Source organism: Anopheles nili, chromosome 3 (assembly GCF_943737925.1).
Source record: "Anopheles nili chromosome 3, idAnoNiliSN_F5_01, whole genome shotgun sequence".
Classification (NCBI taxonomy): domain Eukaryota; kingdom Metazoa; phylum Arthropoda; class Insecta; order Diptera; family Culicidae; genus Anopheles; species Anopheles nili.
Genome location: NC_071292.1, coordinates 67,473,212 through 67,492,257, shown reverse-complemented (window position 1 = coordinate 67,492,257; position 19,046 = coordinate 67,473,212). Strand labels below are relative to the sequence as shown.

Below are 19,046 nucleotides of genomic sequence, written 5' to 3'. Positions count from 1 at the left end.
GGGGTGGCGTGAAGAAAGCGACAAAAAAAGACACGGGCGACGCTAAGGACCACCAGCCCGTAACACCAGCTGTTCGCTCGCGTTTGGCGCAGTACCGTCGTCACTAACACCAGTGCACGGTGAGCATAGAATTGTTTACATTCGTGGATGATGCAGTTATGCTTTGACAGCAGGCACTGTCGGTATGCATTCGCGATGCAAGCATGCGTAACCGTCAAATGCACCATCGCGTACGATTTGACAAATCTCAACGGGTTTGAATACGGAGGGTTTTCCATAGAACGGTTTAATTTTTCGCATAATTCGGATGCACTGAACCATTTAAAGTCATCATGAGAGAGAAATGGCAGTAAGATATGAACAACAACAAAAAAAACACCAACTACAAGCAATATACATTTGTCGCTAATTTTGTTTGTGTTATTCAGTTTCTTTATCCTTTTGCTCTGAGTTTGCTTGGAATACGTGTTCCGAGGGGGGGTTTTAACTACAATAACTAAAGCACATTCACACAGTTAATAGATCCTTGTCTAAAAAGAACAGAAAACGAAACATAATAAAAAAGGACACTCATCCAAGAGACACGGATGAACAAACAAACGTAATAAACGGAAAGTACGAGTGTGTTTACCATTAACTAAAATTGTACAATAATATCGTTCCACCAAACTAACGCAACATTAACCGCTGGAACCGACAGAAAAAGAAAGATACAATGAAATCCGATAACCAAATAAATGATAAGACCGAACGGCAGGAAAAACCTCAAAGGAAAAATGGTCTACACACGTCCTGCTGGCAGTCCTGTGGTGGGCGGGAGAGAACCTAACATTTGGAACCGTTTACGTTTCCTTTTCTGATGGCCATTTTCAGTCCACCCTTTTCGGGCTTCCCTGGCCTACCGGAGCAGTCCCCGGGGTTAGGGAGGATTCGGTAGCGGGGTGTATGTGTGCTTTTTTCTCTTCCCTATCTCTATCTCTCTCTCTCTTTATCTGTCCTCATTCAGATTACATTATATCGCTAATGGGTCACGTGCCCTTATGCGCTAGTATTATTAATGTTTCTGTTTCATCCGAAGCCCTGGGGGTGGCGGCGGGTGGTATATTGTTTGTTTACGGGTTTTAGCAGTGTTTGTTTTTATACGCATACAATCCTAATACCTTGCTTCCACCCAAATCGTCTATTAATATTGCCTTCTACAAACACTTTCGTATTGGGATTTCACCGTTTTGTTGACTACACTACGAACTAATGTTACGTAAAAATAAAGCATTATCCGCGAATTGTGGTGTGGTGCTATCATGAGTGTTATTTCTCGTTTTTTGTATCGTCTGTGTGTTACTAATAATCTCCCGTTTCATTTATGGGTATAGCTGTTTGGTGTGTACGTTTTGTAGCATGTTTTTCTTCATAATCCTACTCCAACGGAATACATACGAGCAGCGCGCTTTGCCAGGAAACATTCGAGATCGATTCGTCCGGAGAATATATCGCATAAAGCTAACAGAGGCTAGCTGAAACGTGGAGGCACCATTGGCCGATTTTCTCCACTATATGAACACTTGTCAGCAGAGAATCCAAAACAAGCGTATTTTGTTTATCGTGGACTAACGGTACAGGGGGAAGACAATAATATCAGTATAACGTTTGTTTAACATAGAACAAATAATTTACGGCTGAAGGCAAACAAACTTAGCCATCGAGGAAACACGCAGGATATAAAGAAAAAAACGAACACAGGGAGTTCAGCGTAAAAGTGCTATAACAAAAATCAACAACCGTGATTCACAAATTCCAACGATACATAAAAGAACGAAACAACGCACCAATAATATGGGAAACCGGTGCGTGACAAATACATCACGTAGAGACGAAACAAACGTGCCATTTTGTGACATTTTTTACTTAACTCTCTTTAACTGGCCGAATCTAACGACAATAATACGAATAATATTACGAATGCTAAATAAACATGTTTGTCCAATCAAACGCAACGGAATGCTAACGTGTGTTCCGAGCGGCCCATAATGGCAGCACTTGAGTGTGTTCGTATTTTGGAAATTAAAATAAAATTTCCATTCCGAACCATCATACATTTTTTGACAACCTTTCACGATCGATGGTTATCAGTGTACCGTATTCTCTGTTGTTGCAATGCTTTTGTGCTTAGTGCACGTGCACAATATTCTCTTATCGTCTGCGAAGCTTCTCCAGCAAAAGCCATCACCGCCACGTCATAATATCCGCCACCAACAATTCATTGATCCTATCGGTGAACCTCACACTCGAGATCGAAAGCTTTCACTGCGACACTGCGCACCGCTGATTGGTGAATGTGAACGTAAGGACGTGAACGCTACACCTCCATGAATGTATGTTTTTCTTCGTATTCTTAAATATGCTACTTCGACACGAGTTGGAGGGTGGAGGGGGATAGAGGTATGGATACAATCGGATAGTATCGTGGGAAAAGGGACAGAGTGAAACTGAGTACAAATCGAGCTAAGCAATAGCAGCAACAGCACGAGCAGTAGTAACTGCTGTGAGGCGGCGATGCAGAATAGGAGTCATCTTAAAAATTATGAGCATTTTAAGCAGGCACCTTCTACGTCGAAATCGAGTACCATCAGTTTGGTTTCCTCCGTACCATTGCGTGAACCGACTGCACATATCAACTTCGTATCATTGGCGCTGTAAAAGAAAAAGCAGGAACACAATATTAAGGACTTTTCTAGTGACTTTTATGAGGGGCTTTTGACTTACCGTATACGCCAGACTACTCCACCGGAACCGCCTGATTCTAGCGCCACTAAATTGCGGATAAACTCTCCAGTTTTTACATCCCACAGCTTCACCGTACCGTCGTCTGAGCTGGTGATGACAAAGCGGGAATTAAACTGCAGGCAGGTTACGGCCGATTGATGCTTGTTGGGTCCTGTGAAGAAAGCAAAGAGATTAGCTATATCTATCCGATGCTAAAAACGATGTGCCATTTTTCGTAGTTATCGCCTTACCTGAGAGTGTCTGCAGACACTGCCCGGTGATGATATCCCAGACTTTCACAGTGGAATCGGCATTACCGGAGACGAGTATGTTCTGCCGCAGTTCCATACCCGACGTAAGGCTCTGGTGTCCCATCAGTGCGTGTTTACAGGAGCCCGTCTCGGCATCCCACACGCGTATCGAAGTATCCAGCGAACCCGACACGACGTGTATGCCATCAAACTGCAAGAGAAAGGACATTTGGATGAGTAAAAGTCACCAGAGTGGAATGGAATGCAAAGTGCCTAACATACCTGGAGAGAGTAGACGCGATTGGTGTGTCCCTGTAGAGTGTGCAGGCATTCTTGGCGCTCGGGGTTCCATACCTTCACCATGTAGTCGTACGCACCGGACACGATCAGCTTGCCATCATATTGGACGCACCGGACGGCGGCCAAGTGTCCAACTAACATATGCAGACACGTACCCAAATTGACATCCCAAACGCGTAACGTTGCATCACGCGATCCACTGACGACTCTGTTGAAGGATGAAATGGAATCGGTTTAGATTGAAATTATTTCCTGCACTAGATGCGCGTGTGTTCTGTTATGGTTGCAATGCATTATGATGTCACTCACTTGTTGCCGTGCAAATGCATACAGCGTACGGTCGAGGTGTGACCATGCAGTATATGCATGCACTGTCCGGTGTCAGCTTTCCAGACGCGCAGTGTTCGATCCGTACTGCCGGAGATGATGATGTTGCCCGCCATTTGTGATGACCACACGCCACCCGTATGACCGGTTAGCGTTCGAAGGCACTACAAAAAGGTAAAAGCATTATATGGTGAGTGGAATTCGGTTTCTCACAAACACGGATTCTTCGCCTACCTTCCCCGTGATGGCGGACCACACTTTGAGCGTATTGTCGTCGGATCCGGACACGATGCGATTGCCGCAGAATTGAAGGCACGTGATGACGTGGTCGTCGTGGCCCTTCAACACCTTCGCCGTCCGGATGGGTCGCGATCGCCAGTTCATTTCGATAATATGCTGGCGCATGTAGGCTGCCTTCCACGGTGACGAGATCGGTGGCATATTGCCGGTACGGCCACGCTTCGGACGATCGGTTGAGGGTTCGATGCCGATACCACCTTCCTTGCATTTTTCCTTCCACAACAAATTGTCATCGGCCAGGAAGCGCCAGCTACGACAAGTTTGAGCCGCCCGTAGTAGATCTCTCGGTTCCAGGTGAAAGAGAACCAGCAGCGCCAGTTCTTTCGGGAGGAGCGAGATAAAGTCACGTTGGAACTGCGGTTCGATCACCTTCATCATGTGGCGCACTTGGGTCGGTTCGCAGAGTTCGATCAAACGATCTACCGCCCGCAACCGTTCAACGTTGGACCATCGCTATGAGATGTGCAGAGGGACAGGTAAAGAAATCACACGGTTAGTGTTGCACGTCAATATTTTACAGTACATTTAAAAATATGGTTCTGGATTAAACTTACCTGGAACTGCAGCAACCAATCGTGGAGCGCAGGAGGAGGATTATCTTTGGTCGGTATAATGGTTCTAGGTGTCTTACGCTCTCCCAAAGTGGATGAAGTTGGTGTTGTTGCAATCTGAAACGTTGTTGCATGAAATGTAAAATTATTCATCAACTCCCGATGATCGATAATATCGTTGTAACTTACATTCAATGGGCTTCGCAGGGAAGATCGTGGTGTCGTGCCAATCGCTGAAGCGATAACTCCGCCACCAACCAAAGACGCGATTCCAGTCGCAGAGGATGCTGCAGCAGTGCCCGCAACGAGTCCTGCGGCAGATGATCCAGTAGAACTGGCCGTAGAGCAGATTGTTCCTGCAGCGGTTGTTCCCTCGAGCGCTAGGCGTTTCCGGCTACTATAGTTCAGTGATTCGGCTGCCGGACTACTGCTATCACCGTACAGGAGAGCGCGGTTCTCTGTCAGCTTCCGCTTCCGATGAAGCCTTGGTGTTTGCGCGTCATGTAGCAGATCATCCGATATCGTATCGAGATGCGTATAGCTGGACAGATCTACGTCGCGCGAAGGCAGCTCATCCTCGCTGCTGGCGAACCCATCCTCATCGGTGTAGTCCCGACAGGTACACACCTCTTCGTCAGTACCCTCCTCGCAATCGGCCCAGTCTTCTTCGTCGATTTCCGGTTCGCTCGATTCCGGTGAGTTGGAGGTGTTGGTGCTAGCATCGCGTTGCTGATGATAGGATGCTACCACAACCTCTGGCGCAGGATTCACATCTCTTGCTACTGCTGCTGGCGGACTTGAAGCCATCCCGGCTGTACCAGAAGCAGAAGCGGACGCCGACGTCACGCGGGATGATGAGGAAGCTGCAGACGATGTTCCGATCGTTCCTTCGCCGGGTGCACTGGCACGATGGTGGTGATGATGATGAAGCTGACGTCGATGGTGATGTTGGGAGTGCTGAGATTGGTATCCTGCCGATGTGCTACTAGGGCTTTTCGACGCACCAGCCGGTTCCTCTTGCTGGGATCTTTCGCCGGCTGAAGTTGACGGTTGCAGTGTTTTCTTTCCGTCCTCCTTGGGGAAAGCACAGCTGAAGGTTAGCGTGCCGTTGGCCCCATCTCCGTTGCCACCAGCACAGCTAGAAGGCACCGCCGCTGAAGGACGTTCGTCAGGTTCCACCTTCATACCGCTATCCTCCTCGTCGTCATCATCTTCTTCCGCTACCGGGAGATCTTCGTCCGGCGTTGAAGAACAGACCGATGACGATAAGGGTTTATCTTGCGCGGTGGTGGATTCCTCGCTGGAAGACGCTATCGACGAAGCGGCCGAATGTGACGCAGTAGGAGGCAGTGCAGACGAGGAGCAAATCATCATCGAAACTCCTTCGCTGGGTTGTGGTGCCATCGTCATAGTCTGTGACGGAGACGGTGAGGATGACGACGAATACGAAGCCGATGACGATGTGGAGCAGCAAGGATCGTGATGTGTGTTGTCCTCCTTCGTTTGCTCGTCAATTGCAGGTTCTGAGGTTTCTTCCTCGGTGGCTCCTTCAGCAAAGAGTGATCTATCCGAAGACACACTATCGTTCGAGTTCGCGTTCAGAAAGGCTTCGGCAAGTTCCGGTTTGCAATTCTCTATCGAGGGTGCATCAGCCGCCGCGAGCGCGTGCTCTTCTTCCGGTGCTGCCGCGGACGCTGAGTACAGAGAGTAGCTCGAGGAGGAGCAGGATGAGGAGACGGACGAGGACGATGAGGAGGCAAGCGATGCTGATAAAGGTGTCGTCGTGTTAGATGTACCACCAGCCGTAGTGCCGGTGGCTTCATCCTCGGTTCCTTCGATCCTTTTCGTGTTGCAATTAGCTAGACTAGCGGAGAGGTTTCTCGTAAGCTTATTAACTGCGGACTTGGTTGTACTATTGTTCTCGGTTTCCCTACTATAACTACTACTAAAGCTATTGCTACCAGTGCTGCTGACGGGCACCTTTCCACCGGCTTTACCATCCCGAGGGTGGTGCGGATGATAGTGAGGATCTTGCTTGTACTGATATCTACTGCTCGTCGGTGTCGTCGTATGCTGTACTTCCGTAATCACCATCCTCGTGCTTGCCACCATTGGCGCGGTGGAGCAAAGAGAGACGGAGGATGAAGTAGACGGTACAGCTTCGACGGCGGATGTGGCGGAAGTCACCGACGTTGGCGCTTCCGAGGGCTTCGGGACCGTCGGGGCTTCCTCCGTCGGAACCGTTTGTTGCCCCTGTTGCGATCGCTCGTTCGCCGATGGACGATTAAGGGTATTTAAAAATTCTAAATTCAGTCTATCGCCAGATATCAGTGATCTGTTTCTTATCAAAAAGCCACCCTCTTGTTCGAAATCACGCCGCTCGATCGCGTCCATCGATTGCACATCGTCCAGCAGAAGCTCCTCGTCGTCGGCGACATCGTCGTGCTGCTCGTACTGATGTCCTGGGAATTCTTCGATAGCGTCATCGAACATCCGCACGGATTCACCCTTCAGCTGTTCAGCCAAACCTGCGCTCGCGTCTCGGCACGTGGACAACGGTGCTGTATCCTTCGATCCGGACGAATCACGACATTCACCATCCTGCTCAGTTTCCCGGTCGAGCATACTTTGGCCATTTTCTTCGTCATCCGCCTCCTCGATGGCCCCTTTTCGTTTGCCGTTGCAGGTGATGCTTAGATTTTTTATCTCGCTCAAGCTTGCCTGTGCCTCGCTATCCACCAGCGCGTCCTGATCGGCCATCGGCCGATGAGCGGATTTCGCAGTGGAACCATTGCCATCCTCGTCCTCATCCACGTCGTCCTCTTCCTCATCGTCATCGTCATCGTCGTCGTCCGCAAAGAACTCATCGCTGAGGCGCTTTGGTTTCGCTGACGCCAACTTGTCGCTGATAATAACTTGCTTTCCACATTTCCCCACATCCATGTCACCGTTTCTAGCATTTACATCGTTGCACCGTTCCCTCGCGGTTCCATCGCAGTCATCCGCGCGATCTAGCGTAGGAGTCTCCAAGAGAATTGGACACTGATGCTGTTGCTGCAGGTGAAGAAGGCGCTCATGTTGCAGACTACCATCGACATCATCACTGCCATTGCTGTCCATGCGCGTCAGGTGCCTTCGATCTTGCTCCACCGAGGAGAACAACCAGATGGGCTTCTTCGGGCCATCGTTCCCATCGCAGCCGGATGAAAGTGGAGTTACTCCGGCACCGACGTCACCAACGCCGCCACCAATACCACCGGATGTTGGAGTGGAATGATGATCGCAAGTAGTCCTTGGAGGGCTGGTCCCAACAACACCAGCATCAGGCAGCAAAAGCCGATCCTCGTCGTCGCTGTTCGATGTGGCGGTCACTGTCGCGTCGGCGCACGTGGGGGATTCGATACGGCTTAGGGGACTGGCAGGATGACTGTCGAGGTCATGGGAGCAGTCGGACTGCGCTTGGTGCTGCTTGCTGTCTTCAATGCTGACGATACATTGTTCTGCCATTCTTCGATACGGCGACAAAGACGACGTCGAATCGCGGTTGCATGCACTGTGTGTTTGTTGGCGTACTATCGGCTGGAAGGACACAAAGAGCACAAACATACATGATTAGAATTTTAACGCCGAGTAAAACATTCCAATAACGTTATACAAAGTAGTTTAAAAAATGTCATACAACAATTTACTGAATAGAGCAAATAAATCTCAGTTTCTTTGCTGTCTTTCTGGTTTGCCCATTAAGCACGATGCTGTTGTTTGTTGCTTTGTTTTATGCACATTACAGCATAGTCCTTCAGAAGTCCGCCATAAAGCGCCATATAAGCCACTGCTTCTGCTGCTGCTGACACAGTTTAACGCCTCATCTACTTTCAGTAACACTGGCGCGCGTATATATGCAACATCATCAACCCCATCATCATCATCATCATCATCACCATCACTAGGTCCTATCACGGCGTACATCATAGGTGCAACACTTGCAGTGGTGGACTAAAATTAAACTCTAACGACGCAGAACCAGCTGAATGGCTGATGCGGTTCTTTTGCACACGCCCGGCTCGGGAGTAAAGGGTGGCCCCATCCCATCAACGGGCGCGGTGTGTGCGAGGTCAAAAGAAAGGCGGAAAGAGCTGCAATCAGCAGGTCACAAAAACAAACGCCACCAGAAGCATATTCGCCAATGCCACTGGCGCGTCTCAAACGACGTCATCATTATACGTTGTCGCATTTGTGGTGCGTACTTTTGGCACTGAAATAAACGACCCTCTTTCGAGGAGGAAAATGCGTAGTGCACTCCCTCCGTGTCCCTGTGCCTTCTTCGCCATGAACCTAACACGTGTTGCAGCAATGCCACGTCATATGAGTGGTGACGTCGTTGAGTTTGAGTTGTGAAGGTGCCCTCCTGCGTTCAAGGGAAACTTTAGCGCCGTTCACTTATGCGGTGATTGTGGCGCACATATGCTGCTCATGAGTCTGGTTTTTTTTTTTGGTATGTGGCGAACAATTTACCAGCTACCAGGTTGCAAAGGCGAGCAAGATGGATGCGTTTTTATTTTGCTGAAACGTTAACGCGTACCCCTCGAAACCAGTAGAACTAGCTTTGGCTCTCGTTGTCGTAACTGACACGATAAAATGTGCCACTTGTCAGATAAGCTACAAATAGCTAGCGTACGAATAAAAAAAAAACACAAAAAACCACCAAGCAACCTTATTATAAATCTTAATATCAACTTATAATCATCGCTCAAGGAGATCGAGAAGGTACGGGCGCCGTCGATCGGCGGTGATTACCATCTCATAGGGCGAAAAAACGAGTTTTTCGGGACACTTTTCTGCAGCTCGATTTTGGCAGCATGTTCAAAGATGAAACCACAAACCACTGGCGGCTCCTGCTGTTGTAAAGTTGATGCTTTTTTTTAGCAAGACAATAACACAAACCTGAAATATGATAAACGTCTCAAGGGAAACCCGATAATGTAAACCGCAGAAACCTCAGCCCAGTTCTCAGCTTCTCAGAACCACCGAAACCCCCCTCCCTTTGGTTCGAATTATTTCTAATTCTAGACATACGAGCATATCGAAACCCATAAGCAAATGCGTGGAGAGTTCCGCTCGTAATCAGCGTCGTGTCTCCACTTCCCTCCCCGTGTATCAATGCCAAACTGTAATCCGGTTTTTGGAAACGTTTTTTTTCACATCTCTAAAACCATAATCAATATTTATACGATCGTCAATATTTTTAACCGCTTCCACAAAAAGCGGTGGTTGGCATTTAAGCATGCATTTATAAATTATAATCTGCAGTAGCTCGCATGCCATGTAATTTATAAAAAAAAGGAAACGCTTCCACCACCACCATGCATCCTGAAAACGATGCAGTTCCCCCTGCCTTATGCCCCCCGGTGACGGGTCATTGAATTTCAGACGCTTAAATGCGAACGAGCGTTGAAAATTGCGAGCCTCCGGGCTGGATGCTGCGCTGGTATGCTGACGACGCTAATATATACGTATAAAGGATGCGGGTCGATAAATTTGCATCAACAGAGGCACCAGCAAAAATACCAAACCGAACCCGCAAAATGACGCGGCGTCTGGTATGGGCGACAAAAACAAAAATGCCACAAAGAACACTACGCTACGGCTAGCAATTACCCTCCTCCAAACGCAGGGGAAGAGGAGAAGGAGGACGGGGGGGGGGGGTAATGATTACGCCTGGTCAGCGAATGACCACGTCAGGTGATCACAGTGTGGCCTCTCTTTGCTGATAATGCGCCCCCCGGGGGGCAATTGGTCAGATCGAACTTAAAACAGGCAGGAAAAAAAAGGACACGAACTCGCGGCTCTCAAAGGACATATCCCGACACAGAGTGGACGACACAGAGGCAGATGACACAGCTCCCAACGTGGAGCCTCTTTTGACGGAAGGGACCACATTTCGTTTAGCAGCTGATTGTGGTGAAAAAGAAGGTGGCAAACACACACATACACACCACACCGGATGGCATAAACCAGCAACGAACCGACAGCAGCTGCACAGGAACATACGGGGCGCGCACATACAGCTGATGTGGATGCTGTATGTAGAGCATGCCGAGGCAAGGAAGACAAAAAAAAGATGCACCACACACTGCACCGGATGTGAGAGTTTCCTCCCTTGGCTCGGATCCCTCCCTGTGTTTGCTCCTTTTGGTGGATTCCCCGAAAGGCCTGTGTGTGTGGGAAAGAGCGTGAAAGATCCGTTTTGTGTTGCAAAAAAAAAAGAAAAAGAGAACGTAAAACCAGCCCATCCTGGAGTAATCGTGTGTGTGAGGAATTCGCATTCACATTTCTGTTTTCCTTTCCCTGTGCGATGGTGTTCCTTTTCCCTTATTTTTTCCTTTTTGCAAATGAGCCACTTCCTCCGCAAAAATCATGCCGGTAGAATTATTGCACCAAGGTGGTACCTTTGCTGCCTACGAAAAAAAGACCTGCCGAGTCCCGGGGATAATAGAGCGACGGTGCATCGTCGTTCACCTGCAATTTCTCTTCCTTTTTCCACCAGAGACCCTCCGGATCCGGCGGTCAAACAAATGGGCCGGACGAGACTGGTGGAACTCCCGACCAGAGCAGGGCAACCTGCAAACCCTTATGCTTCCAGGTGCACGACCAGACGGGCGAGCATAAAGATTTGTCTCGCACATGGTGGCGGCTTCTTGGGGGCATGGATTTTTGCTCTCGTCGTGCCTGAGTGGGTTTCGTGCGTTTGGGTGTGAGAGGTTGAGAAAAAAAAATTGTTCGTTGCACTACACCACCAGACCACCGGAGGGTCATTGGCTTATGTAAATATACGAAAATCCCCCCGTGGCCGGTAGGCACCTGTGTGGAATTTTTTTTCCTCTCTGCATCAGACAAACCCGCAGTAATCGCAGGGGCGTGGATGCGTTCGGGCGGGGCCATCTGTCGTGGAAAGGCGAGTGGAAAAACCACCATGGAAAGAAGACACAGGCAAAAAAAACGTATACAGAAAACTCTCCAAGACGGACACACCAAGCCAAGTGGATCAGCATCATCTGTTTAATTTCGTTTCGGGAGTTTATCGGGAAGAGGAGATTTTTTCAGAATTTTCTTCCGTCTGCACGGGCCCGCTTCTGTGATAGTGTGGGTGCGATACGTGGCATATTTCGGGGGGAGGAAAATCCGAAGAGAAGCCATTGCCGGAGGAAAACGCAGCACACGCACCCGCACACAACTTCAGCGCCGAAAAGCGGCTTCCTTTTTACCCTGCTTATCATGCAAATGCGGATAATCGGCTTTGGAAGTGGGTGTACCTTACAGTGTGTAAAAGCTACTTTTTTCTTCCACAGAAGCAGTGCCAAAGCGGTGAGAACACACAGAAGAGGAAGAAAAAATAAAAGCGACTACAAAGGCGGCGGGAATGGATGACGCACGATTTGGTGAAAAATAAAATAAATTAGTGAGAACATACTGGCCGACCAGTCGCCCAATATGCTCTCTGCGGCATAATACGCCTAGAAAGGTGGATAAAAAACTGCAACGAAAACAGCATAAAAACCAATTAAGCCAAGCAGCACCTAACCGCCATTAGAGCCACTATAAAAGCAATCGAAAAGAGGCCAACTTCGGCGCAGAGGGGGGGCTGGCTCTCTTTCCAATCTGGCGTAAACGCGATTCAAATGATCGAGAGCATGCAGCCTCCTTCTCGGAAGGGAATTGATTTCTTATTCCCCGCGGAGCGCGATAAAAGCGATTAATTTGCTCTCTCTCTCCATTAATCTCATCCACCCTGACGGAACGGAACGAGGCGGAAGTAGTGGTGGATTGAACCGAAACGCGGAAAGGGTGAACAAAATACGCATTGTAACACTAACATGCTGTGGGCTTAGGCGAAAATACTCCACCGCCATTGAAACACTTTTTGCGCTAGAAACTGAGTTAAATGCCACTTTCATGATCATAAAGGACTCAGAAAGTAGGAAAATGCACAAGCCAAACACATGACAGCTAACGTACACCATTTCCACAACATAACTGGGCGTCAGCAAGCCCATCAACACCTTGAACTAAACCTCGGTCCACTTGTTGATCGTTGGTGGCGTGAAAAACACCCCAAGGAAACGGCATATTGCTCGCAAATATGCCAGGTGAAATATAAGCGATAATAAGCCACATAAAAAAAACCACAAACGACGTAATGTCATCTGCAGCACATATTTTCTTGCACTTTTCCCGAAGATTCACATCTTCACACGAGGCCCAATAATCACGTGCGTACGTACGTGTTAGTGTACGGGATGCTCGCAGGAACGTCGCTCCGACACAATAGAACAAACCCGCGGAGGAGAAAAAAAAATGCCGGGAGTGAACGAAGGAAGAAAAACGGGCACAAAAACATGCCACGGATCGATAAGTCGCGACCGCCGCCGACGCTGCTGGCAGGAACGAACAAGGGACGGATGACGATGACGGCGATGATGGGCGAATGGGAAAGACGTGGCCGGTTGGTAGCGACTGGGAGAAGGTTGGCAAAGGGGAAAAATCTCACGTTACCCATATTTTTCTCACGATCAAAAATCAAACAAGCGAACAGACGAACCGTGGAAGAGGAACACGAGCGCAAAGAAGCCACTGTACGAGAAAGGGCTCTCTGGGCGAACGAACGAACGGACGGACGGGTGTTTGGCTGGCATAACAGATGTAACGATCGACAGCAGAAAGAAGGAAGAGAAGCCGTTTTTGGGGAGGGAGTGCATGGTGCGAGGAAAAGCGGTAGGATCGCGAAGAAGCAATCGGGACAAGAACCCAACGTGTCCGCGCATCGCTACATAAGTGAGAGAGATGTGTAAGCGCGTACGAGTCGCGGCGTTTGGCGTGATTTACCCCCATATACGCGCCTTTTGCAGAAGAAGCAACACGGTAAAGGAAAAACAAAAAAAAATATGGGACGCCAATGGGGTGGTGGTTCAAAGGCACCCCCCGTGAGATAACCCCGACCAATGGTCGAGACTGTAGTCGCTTCTTCTCACGACGAGGGAAACACACAACGGATGCGCACGATACACACGTTGAAGGGATCTCCCAGGGGTGTTCACGATCAAGAGACCGGGTGGTTCAGCGGTGAGGCTAAGATACAAGAGATCCTATCACGCAGCAGAAAGAGAAGAACCGAAGAAGAACGTTATAAAATAATAAATTATACTTGCACGCCGTAGCCAGCTAGTGTTGGGTTCTCGTCTCGTTGGGAGATTGTTACGATATATTTTTTCTCTTCTGCAAAAGGGACATAAACCCCACCCTTGCGGGTGCTTTAAAACTAAATGATTCCTCTTAGCTGATCGGCTATATAATCAAATCATGTCTACAAGCAAGAATAGTACAGCGTAGGAATTAAGCCACATTAGCAGGGTGCTGTGAAACCTTCTCGTTCTAAATGGGCATGTGTATGGCTTCAACATCTGCAAGCAGCAACGATACACCGCAACGATTTAGCAGCGAATAATAAATAAATAAATACACGATCAATCTTAATGAGGCTAAGGTTTCGATCTGAGCCACAATCACACGCCTAGCGCGTCTTTAGGTTGATTGATCATTTGCAACAAAAGCAATTAGTTTACGACCACTGCAGAAGACGCTTCGGTGAATGGAATTCCGACATCCTGTTGGGACGTCATAAATTGGGCACCGTCGCGCAAGGGATAATTACTAGCTTCGGTAAGCATTCATTACCGATCCTCGCCACACCAGAGGCACAACAGCCCGACAGCTCGAGTAGCCAAAACCCTGCATGGTCAGTCCCTTGAGCTTGTAGCATTGACAGAAAACAGGGAAATTAAAACCTCGCTCAGTGCCTTTCTTCCAAAGGTTCAAGTAGTATCGTTTCCTGTCTACCAAAGGGGCTAATTTTCTGGTTCTAGGTGTGCGTGCGTTTTGTTTCCACGCTTTGTGTGTACACCTCACCGGAAGTCCAACCATTCCATGGCTACTGGTGGAAGAAGAATAAAAAAAACAACAAAAAGCGTAATGACCTGTGCGTCGTGTTGATAAAAAGAGACGATCGCTGAAGGTTCCTCTACAATGTGCCTCCCCGCTGGAACGATTATGATCGTCATGATCACTGTGATTTTCCGTAATGACACGATGTGTTCGGTGCGGTAATTTTGAAAAGCCCCCTCCTAAAAAAGATTTCAAAAAATATCGTACCGGAATGTCGTTTCCGAACCGTCGTCTTTAAATGCCCAACCGTGAACGAGCCGCGCTCACAAGTTATGTGAAACCGGTATGAAATATGTGGGAAATCCTGCGGAAGGTCTCTAACCACGGGGAAAAAGAAGGACCCACCGTCGGACGACCCTTGTAGATGCTGCTCTGCCAGCCGTCCTCTCAGACGGCAGAGAAGACAACGACGTATCTACCAGATTGCGATCGTTCGGTTGTCTTATCTGTCGATCCCTTCTCTGCCGCGACGGTCTGATATTTCGATCAGCTCCGGCGACATATGATTATACCTTTCCTGGATTTTGGAATCATTAACTTAATTTATAACCACGGTCAACCGACCGACGGTGATGTAGAGACGCACGTGTTTTTTTTCGGGTGGTTTTTGATTTTTAAATAAACGCCAAAGTCCTTGCCAGGAGCGGATTGCAACTGGAATGACAGCTTCGCAATCGATCGACGTTTTTATGCCATGATGGATTGGTTCTGCTTTTTGAAGTGGCTCATCGGTGGTTTTTTTCTCTCTCCACCGGGTTACTTTGAATGCTGGAGTGAGTATTCTAAGGCTCACGCACATGGAAGGATGTTATTAAACACCAGCATATAGGAGCCAGCGATCGAAGCAAAATCAAAGGATGAAAACGAACGCAAAACACTCTCCACACACATCGGGAGAACGCTCCCTCTCTTCCGGGGTGTATTTTTTAAACAAACTTGAACATTCCAGCATACGTAATGTTGTTTTTATTAACAGCGCCTCACTCTGCAAACAGTTTAACAACCATCGGCAGCCGCGCGCGCGGTTTCCCCGTTCTCGACCTTCTCTCCAAACAGCTCGATGTGAATGAGGTCCGCGTAGTTGTCAAATTCCCACGCTCGTTCCCGCCCGGACATCGTCGAGAGGCCGTGCAACTTGCGGCTCGGTAACCTAGGTCAAGAAGGGTCTAAGAGTGTGCTGTGGTTCGCACCCGTGGCCCTAACCAATGGCCACGAGAGCATTGAATTGAATTGGCTGACGGCTGGTTGGGGGGGGGAGGCTATAACATTTCCATCGCCCCATTCCTGGACGTTTATCACGATTTAGGTGTCCCCAGGTTCATGACGCATTTAACCTTCAGCCTGTCTAAAGCTGTCCAAAGGTACTTCACGCACCGATCCGCGGGGTTCTTGAATGGTATTCGGATCGTAGCATACTTTTCCCTGTGTCTCGTGCTATAGCTCGGTTAAGCCACTAGAGTTTCAAGAGCTTTTGTACAACCGCTTCGGCTTGTATCGCCGCGTTTAAGAAGTCATTTCTCCTGAGCAACGATTTCTTCATAATCGAATGAAAATCGACTACTCGACTGTTATTATTTTCCATTGAAAACGGCACAAAAATGCTAGTATGTTCTTGCCGTCTCGCACTCCTGTCAGACACTCGAGGATCTACGGGGAATCATCAATCATCGGACGCTGGACGCGGTTGTGGGAAATCGCTTCTAACATTGCAAGCGTATCGTTGACAGCGGGCTCCGTCATCCGGGCCATTGAATTCTTCATCCAGCCCAGGGTTCGGGGGCCTTTAAATCCGACGTCTAGCATCACCCATATAAGTCCACGTCCTCCGCACGCTGGGCGCGGAGGACTTGTTGTTCTCGCTTGTGGCATTCGTACCCTTCCATTCGCCCTTGGAGTTGATATTCTACTCCGTTCATGGGGACGTCATCTTTACGATCGTAGAAAAAATACACGCCAACCGCGTGCTGGGCCAGCCAAGCGTAGCCACAAGAAGCAGAATTGAAGAAACCGACCAAACTGCGGGAAGTCTCAGCCAAGAGACGACGACCGGCGAGATACGGCGAAGTCGACGTCTGGGAAACGTTCCGTTTCGACTTCTTCCTTCGTTCGCAGATCAAGCAATGGCTCTCTCCGGCACAACCTGGAGGTGTGTCTCGTGGCGGCGTATAAACGCCCAAAGCCCAATCCACCATCCACACCGGGAACTCGCTCCACTGTTTACGGCCGATCCCATAAAGACTCCAAAAAGGGAGCGCGACCTCATCGGGCGGAAAAAAGAGGAACTCTCCCACCCGGGAAAACCACGCAGCGAGCGATAAGAAAGAAACCAAGAAGAGTCCCGCTGATCTTGAGAAGGTCGTCGTCGAAGTCGACGGTCTGGGCGTCCATTTGTGGAAGACTCCACCGCCAATGGGCGCAGACTCCGACACCGCCACGGGAGGACAGGTTGATGAAGAGGAATTCGGCTACCATGGGCTACGTTTTCTGAGTGTATGTGTGTGTGTGGTGAGGGCTTTCGCCTAGAAGAACAGGCGAAAAGGGCTACGATGGGCACGATCGCTTGCCTGCGCTCTCTAGCTGCATTTAGTCGCAGCATTGGGTGGGAATGGATCGACGGATTTCGTTTTGATCTTTTGCCCAGCATACCTGAACCGCGTGAGAGTAAAGGTCGGTTGTGGATGGAAAGGAGACGAACTACGAATGGATGCTGGAAGGGCCAAGGAACAAGGGACCCCGTGATGTGTCGAGTCGATTGTAACCCTCCTATTCTTGCTCTTCTTTTCACAATCGCATTGCCCTCGAGCGTAGAATGCGAAGAATGCGCCACGAAGCAGCAGCAAAAAAGGCGACCTGAAACGGATCAGCTCAGATAAAGAAAGTAAGCGATGAACTGTTTGCCGCTCCCGGGTTTGTTGGGTTATAGATGTCACCAAATACGGCGCGCGATAGAAATCCCTGGAACGCTATCCATCCCCACGTTTTTTGAGGGGAGGCAGACGACTTCGATGGTCGTTCATCTTCCTAGCGGCGCGATAATGTGGTGGGAAAATTTCTTGATTACGATCTGAGAGAAGCATTTTTAGAATGTTTGAATTTTTAATCAAAATAGATAACCGTTAAATCCGTTCAGTTTATGACACGGCCGGCGAGAAGCTGACCCTCTGGAGGCAAAAGGAGGGGCTACTATATGGGAGATATCTATCTCGTAAAGCCGCTGATATGTGAACCCTTTTTCTGTTGTCTACAGCTTCATAATCACGACTCAGCAAAGGCACCAGGAAAGCTAATCGCCTTACGGTCCACAAATTCCAACCGCACCGAACGGAAGCCTCCAAGAAGTCCTCAGGTCTCAGAGCTGAGAGGGGAGATATTGGGGAGGGGAGACAAAATTGGGGAAAAATCTTCTCAAAAATAGCGTACACTTCGACGAACAACACGAAGACGGAGAAGGTTCCTGGGACGCTGACAAAGCGTGGGATCTTTCGAGGATGGCGTGAGAAAATCGCACCAGCTCGATTGGAAACTTGTTTCTCTTCCTCGGTTTCTGAAACTGATGATCTTCACATAAAAAAAAAGCAGCACCAAATATGGGGGAGGAATTGACGGCGAATGGTACCGGGAGTCCGCGTGCACATCTGGTGCCATCTCTCACGATGCCGTCGCGAGATTGATCGCCCTTGAAAAAAGGCGCTACCGGAACCGGGAAGATCCGACCATCAGCTGTGTGATGGAGCTGTGCGGTGATGCGCGAATGCGACGTCAGAATCATCCGGCGTGGCAGTACGAAACCGAAAGTCACGAACGAAAATCCACGCCACAAATCCGCTTGGTTTGGGGAGGACCGGATTGAGGGGGCGATTTTAATGTGGGAGTTTGGTTTTTTTTCCTCAACGTTGCGGGCAAAATAACGTGTTCTTAATGAGCGCTCCTCCCCACACACACACACACGTATGGGCGATGAAGGGTGATCCCACGCGGTGGTTAAGTCCGGCTACAAAATTCATTCCTTTAACGAAGGCCTCCCGCAACCCCCGTTTTTCCAACGTCTCAGGCGTCCCCGTCTGGTTCGTCCAAAAACGCAGTCTTCTCTGCCACATCCCAAACGAGAAAGGACCGAGGAAGCAGAGATGGATGCAGAGAGAACGAACGAAAACGCCCGCCATCGCAACATCAAGGGTCGTGGGAGTTTTGGAAACACCGGCCATTTCGAGAGAACCCGGTCGCGGAGGTTGTACGGAGGACCTCGAGATCGCTGAACCGGGTTGAGAGGAATTAACAGAACCGAACAACACGAATCGAGGATCACACGTGATGTGGTGTGGGGAGAGTAGGCCGAGCAGGACCGGCTTAAGAACATCATCTTCCCACGCATCCCCGAAACGGAGACCGTGGATCATGGCAACGAGTTCCCACCGCCAAGGCACTAGGAACGAGGATCGAAAAGGATACGGCACTCGTGTCCCAACGCTCACGAGAAACACCGTTCGCGAGACGTTGTTGCTGGTGCTGTTGCAAATTATTATAACGACGATGATTAGGGGTAACAAAATGGAAGTGA

The 19,046-nt window shown here is 49.1% G+C and overlaps 1 protein-coding gene across 1 annotated transcript; it reads right to left on the bottom strand.

Moving 5' to 3' along the window:
- Positions 1-2,579: 2,579 nt before the first annotated feature.
- On the bottom strand, positions 2,580-8,065 carry LOC128725778 (F-box/WD repeat-containing protein 7). The gene is made up of 9 exons (XM_053819549.1): positions 7,747-8,065; positions 4,682-7,710; positions 4,496-4,609; positions 3,876-4,394; positions 3,624-3,805; positions 3,297-3,522; positions 3,015-3,225; positions 2,764-2,935; positions 2,580-2,691 (listed from the first exon to the last, which is right to left on the bottom strand). The coding sequence occupies exons 1-9, from the start codon at positions 7,997-7,999 to the stop codon at positions 2,580-2,582; spliced, it is 4,818 nt and encodes a 1,605-aa protein (XP_053675524.1). The 5' UTR covers positions 8,000-8,065.
- Positions 8,066-19,046: the final 10,981 nt, after the last annotated feature.

Excerpts from the sequence above, each read along its gene's own strand:
- LOC128725778 (XM_053819549.1), bottom strand. The coding sequence starts at position 7,999 with ATGGCAGAACAATGTATCGTCAGCATTGAAGACAGCAAGCAGCACCAA. Across the intron at positions 4,395-4,495 it reads ATTGGTTGCTGCAGTTCCAG|CGATGGTCCAACGTTGAACG; the intron begins GTAAGTTTAATC and ends CACATCTCATAG. Across the intron at positions 3,806-3,875 it reads GGTCCGCCATCACGGGGAAG|TGCCTTCGAACGCTAACCGG; the intron begins GTAGGCGAAGAA and ends ACCTTTTTGTAG.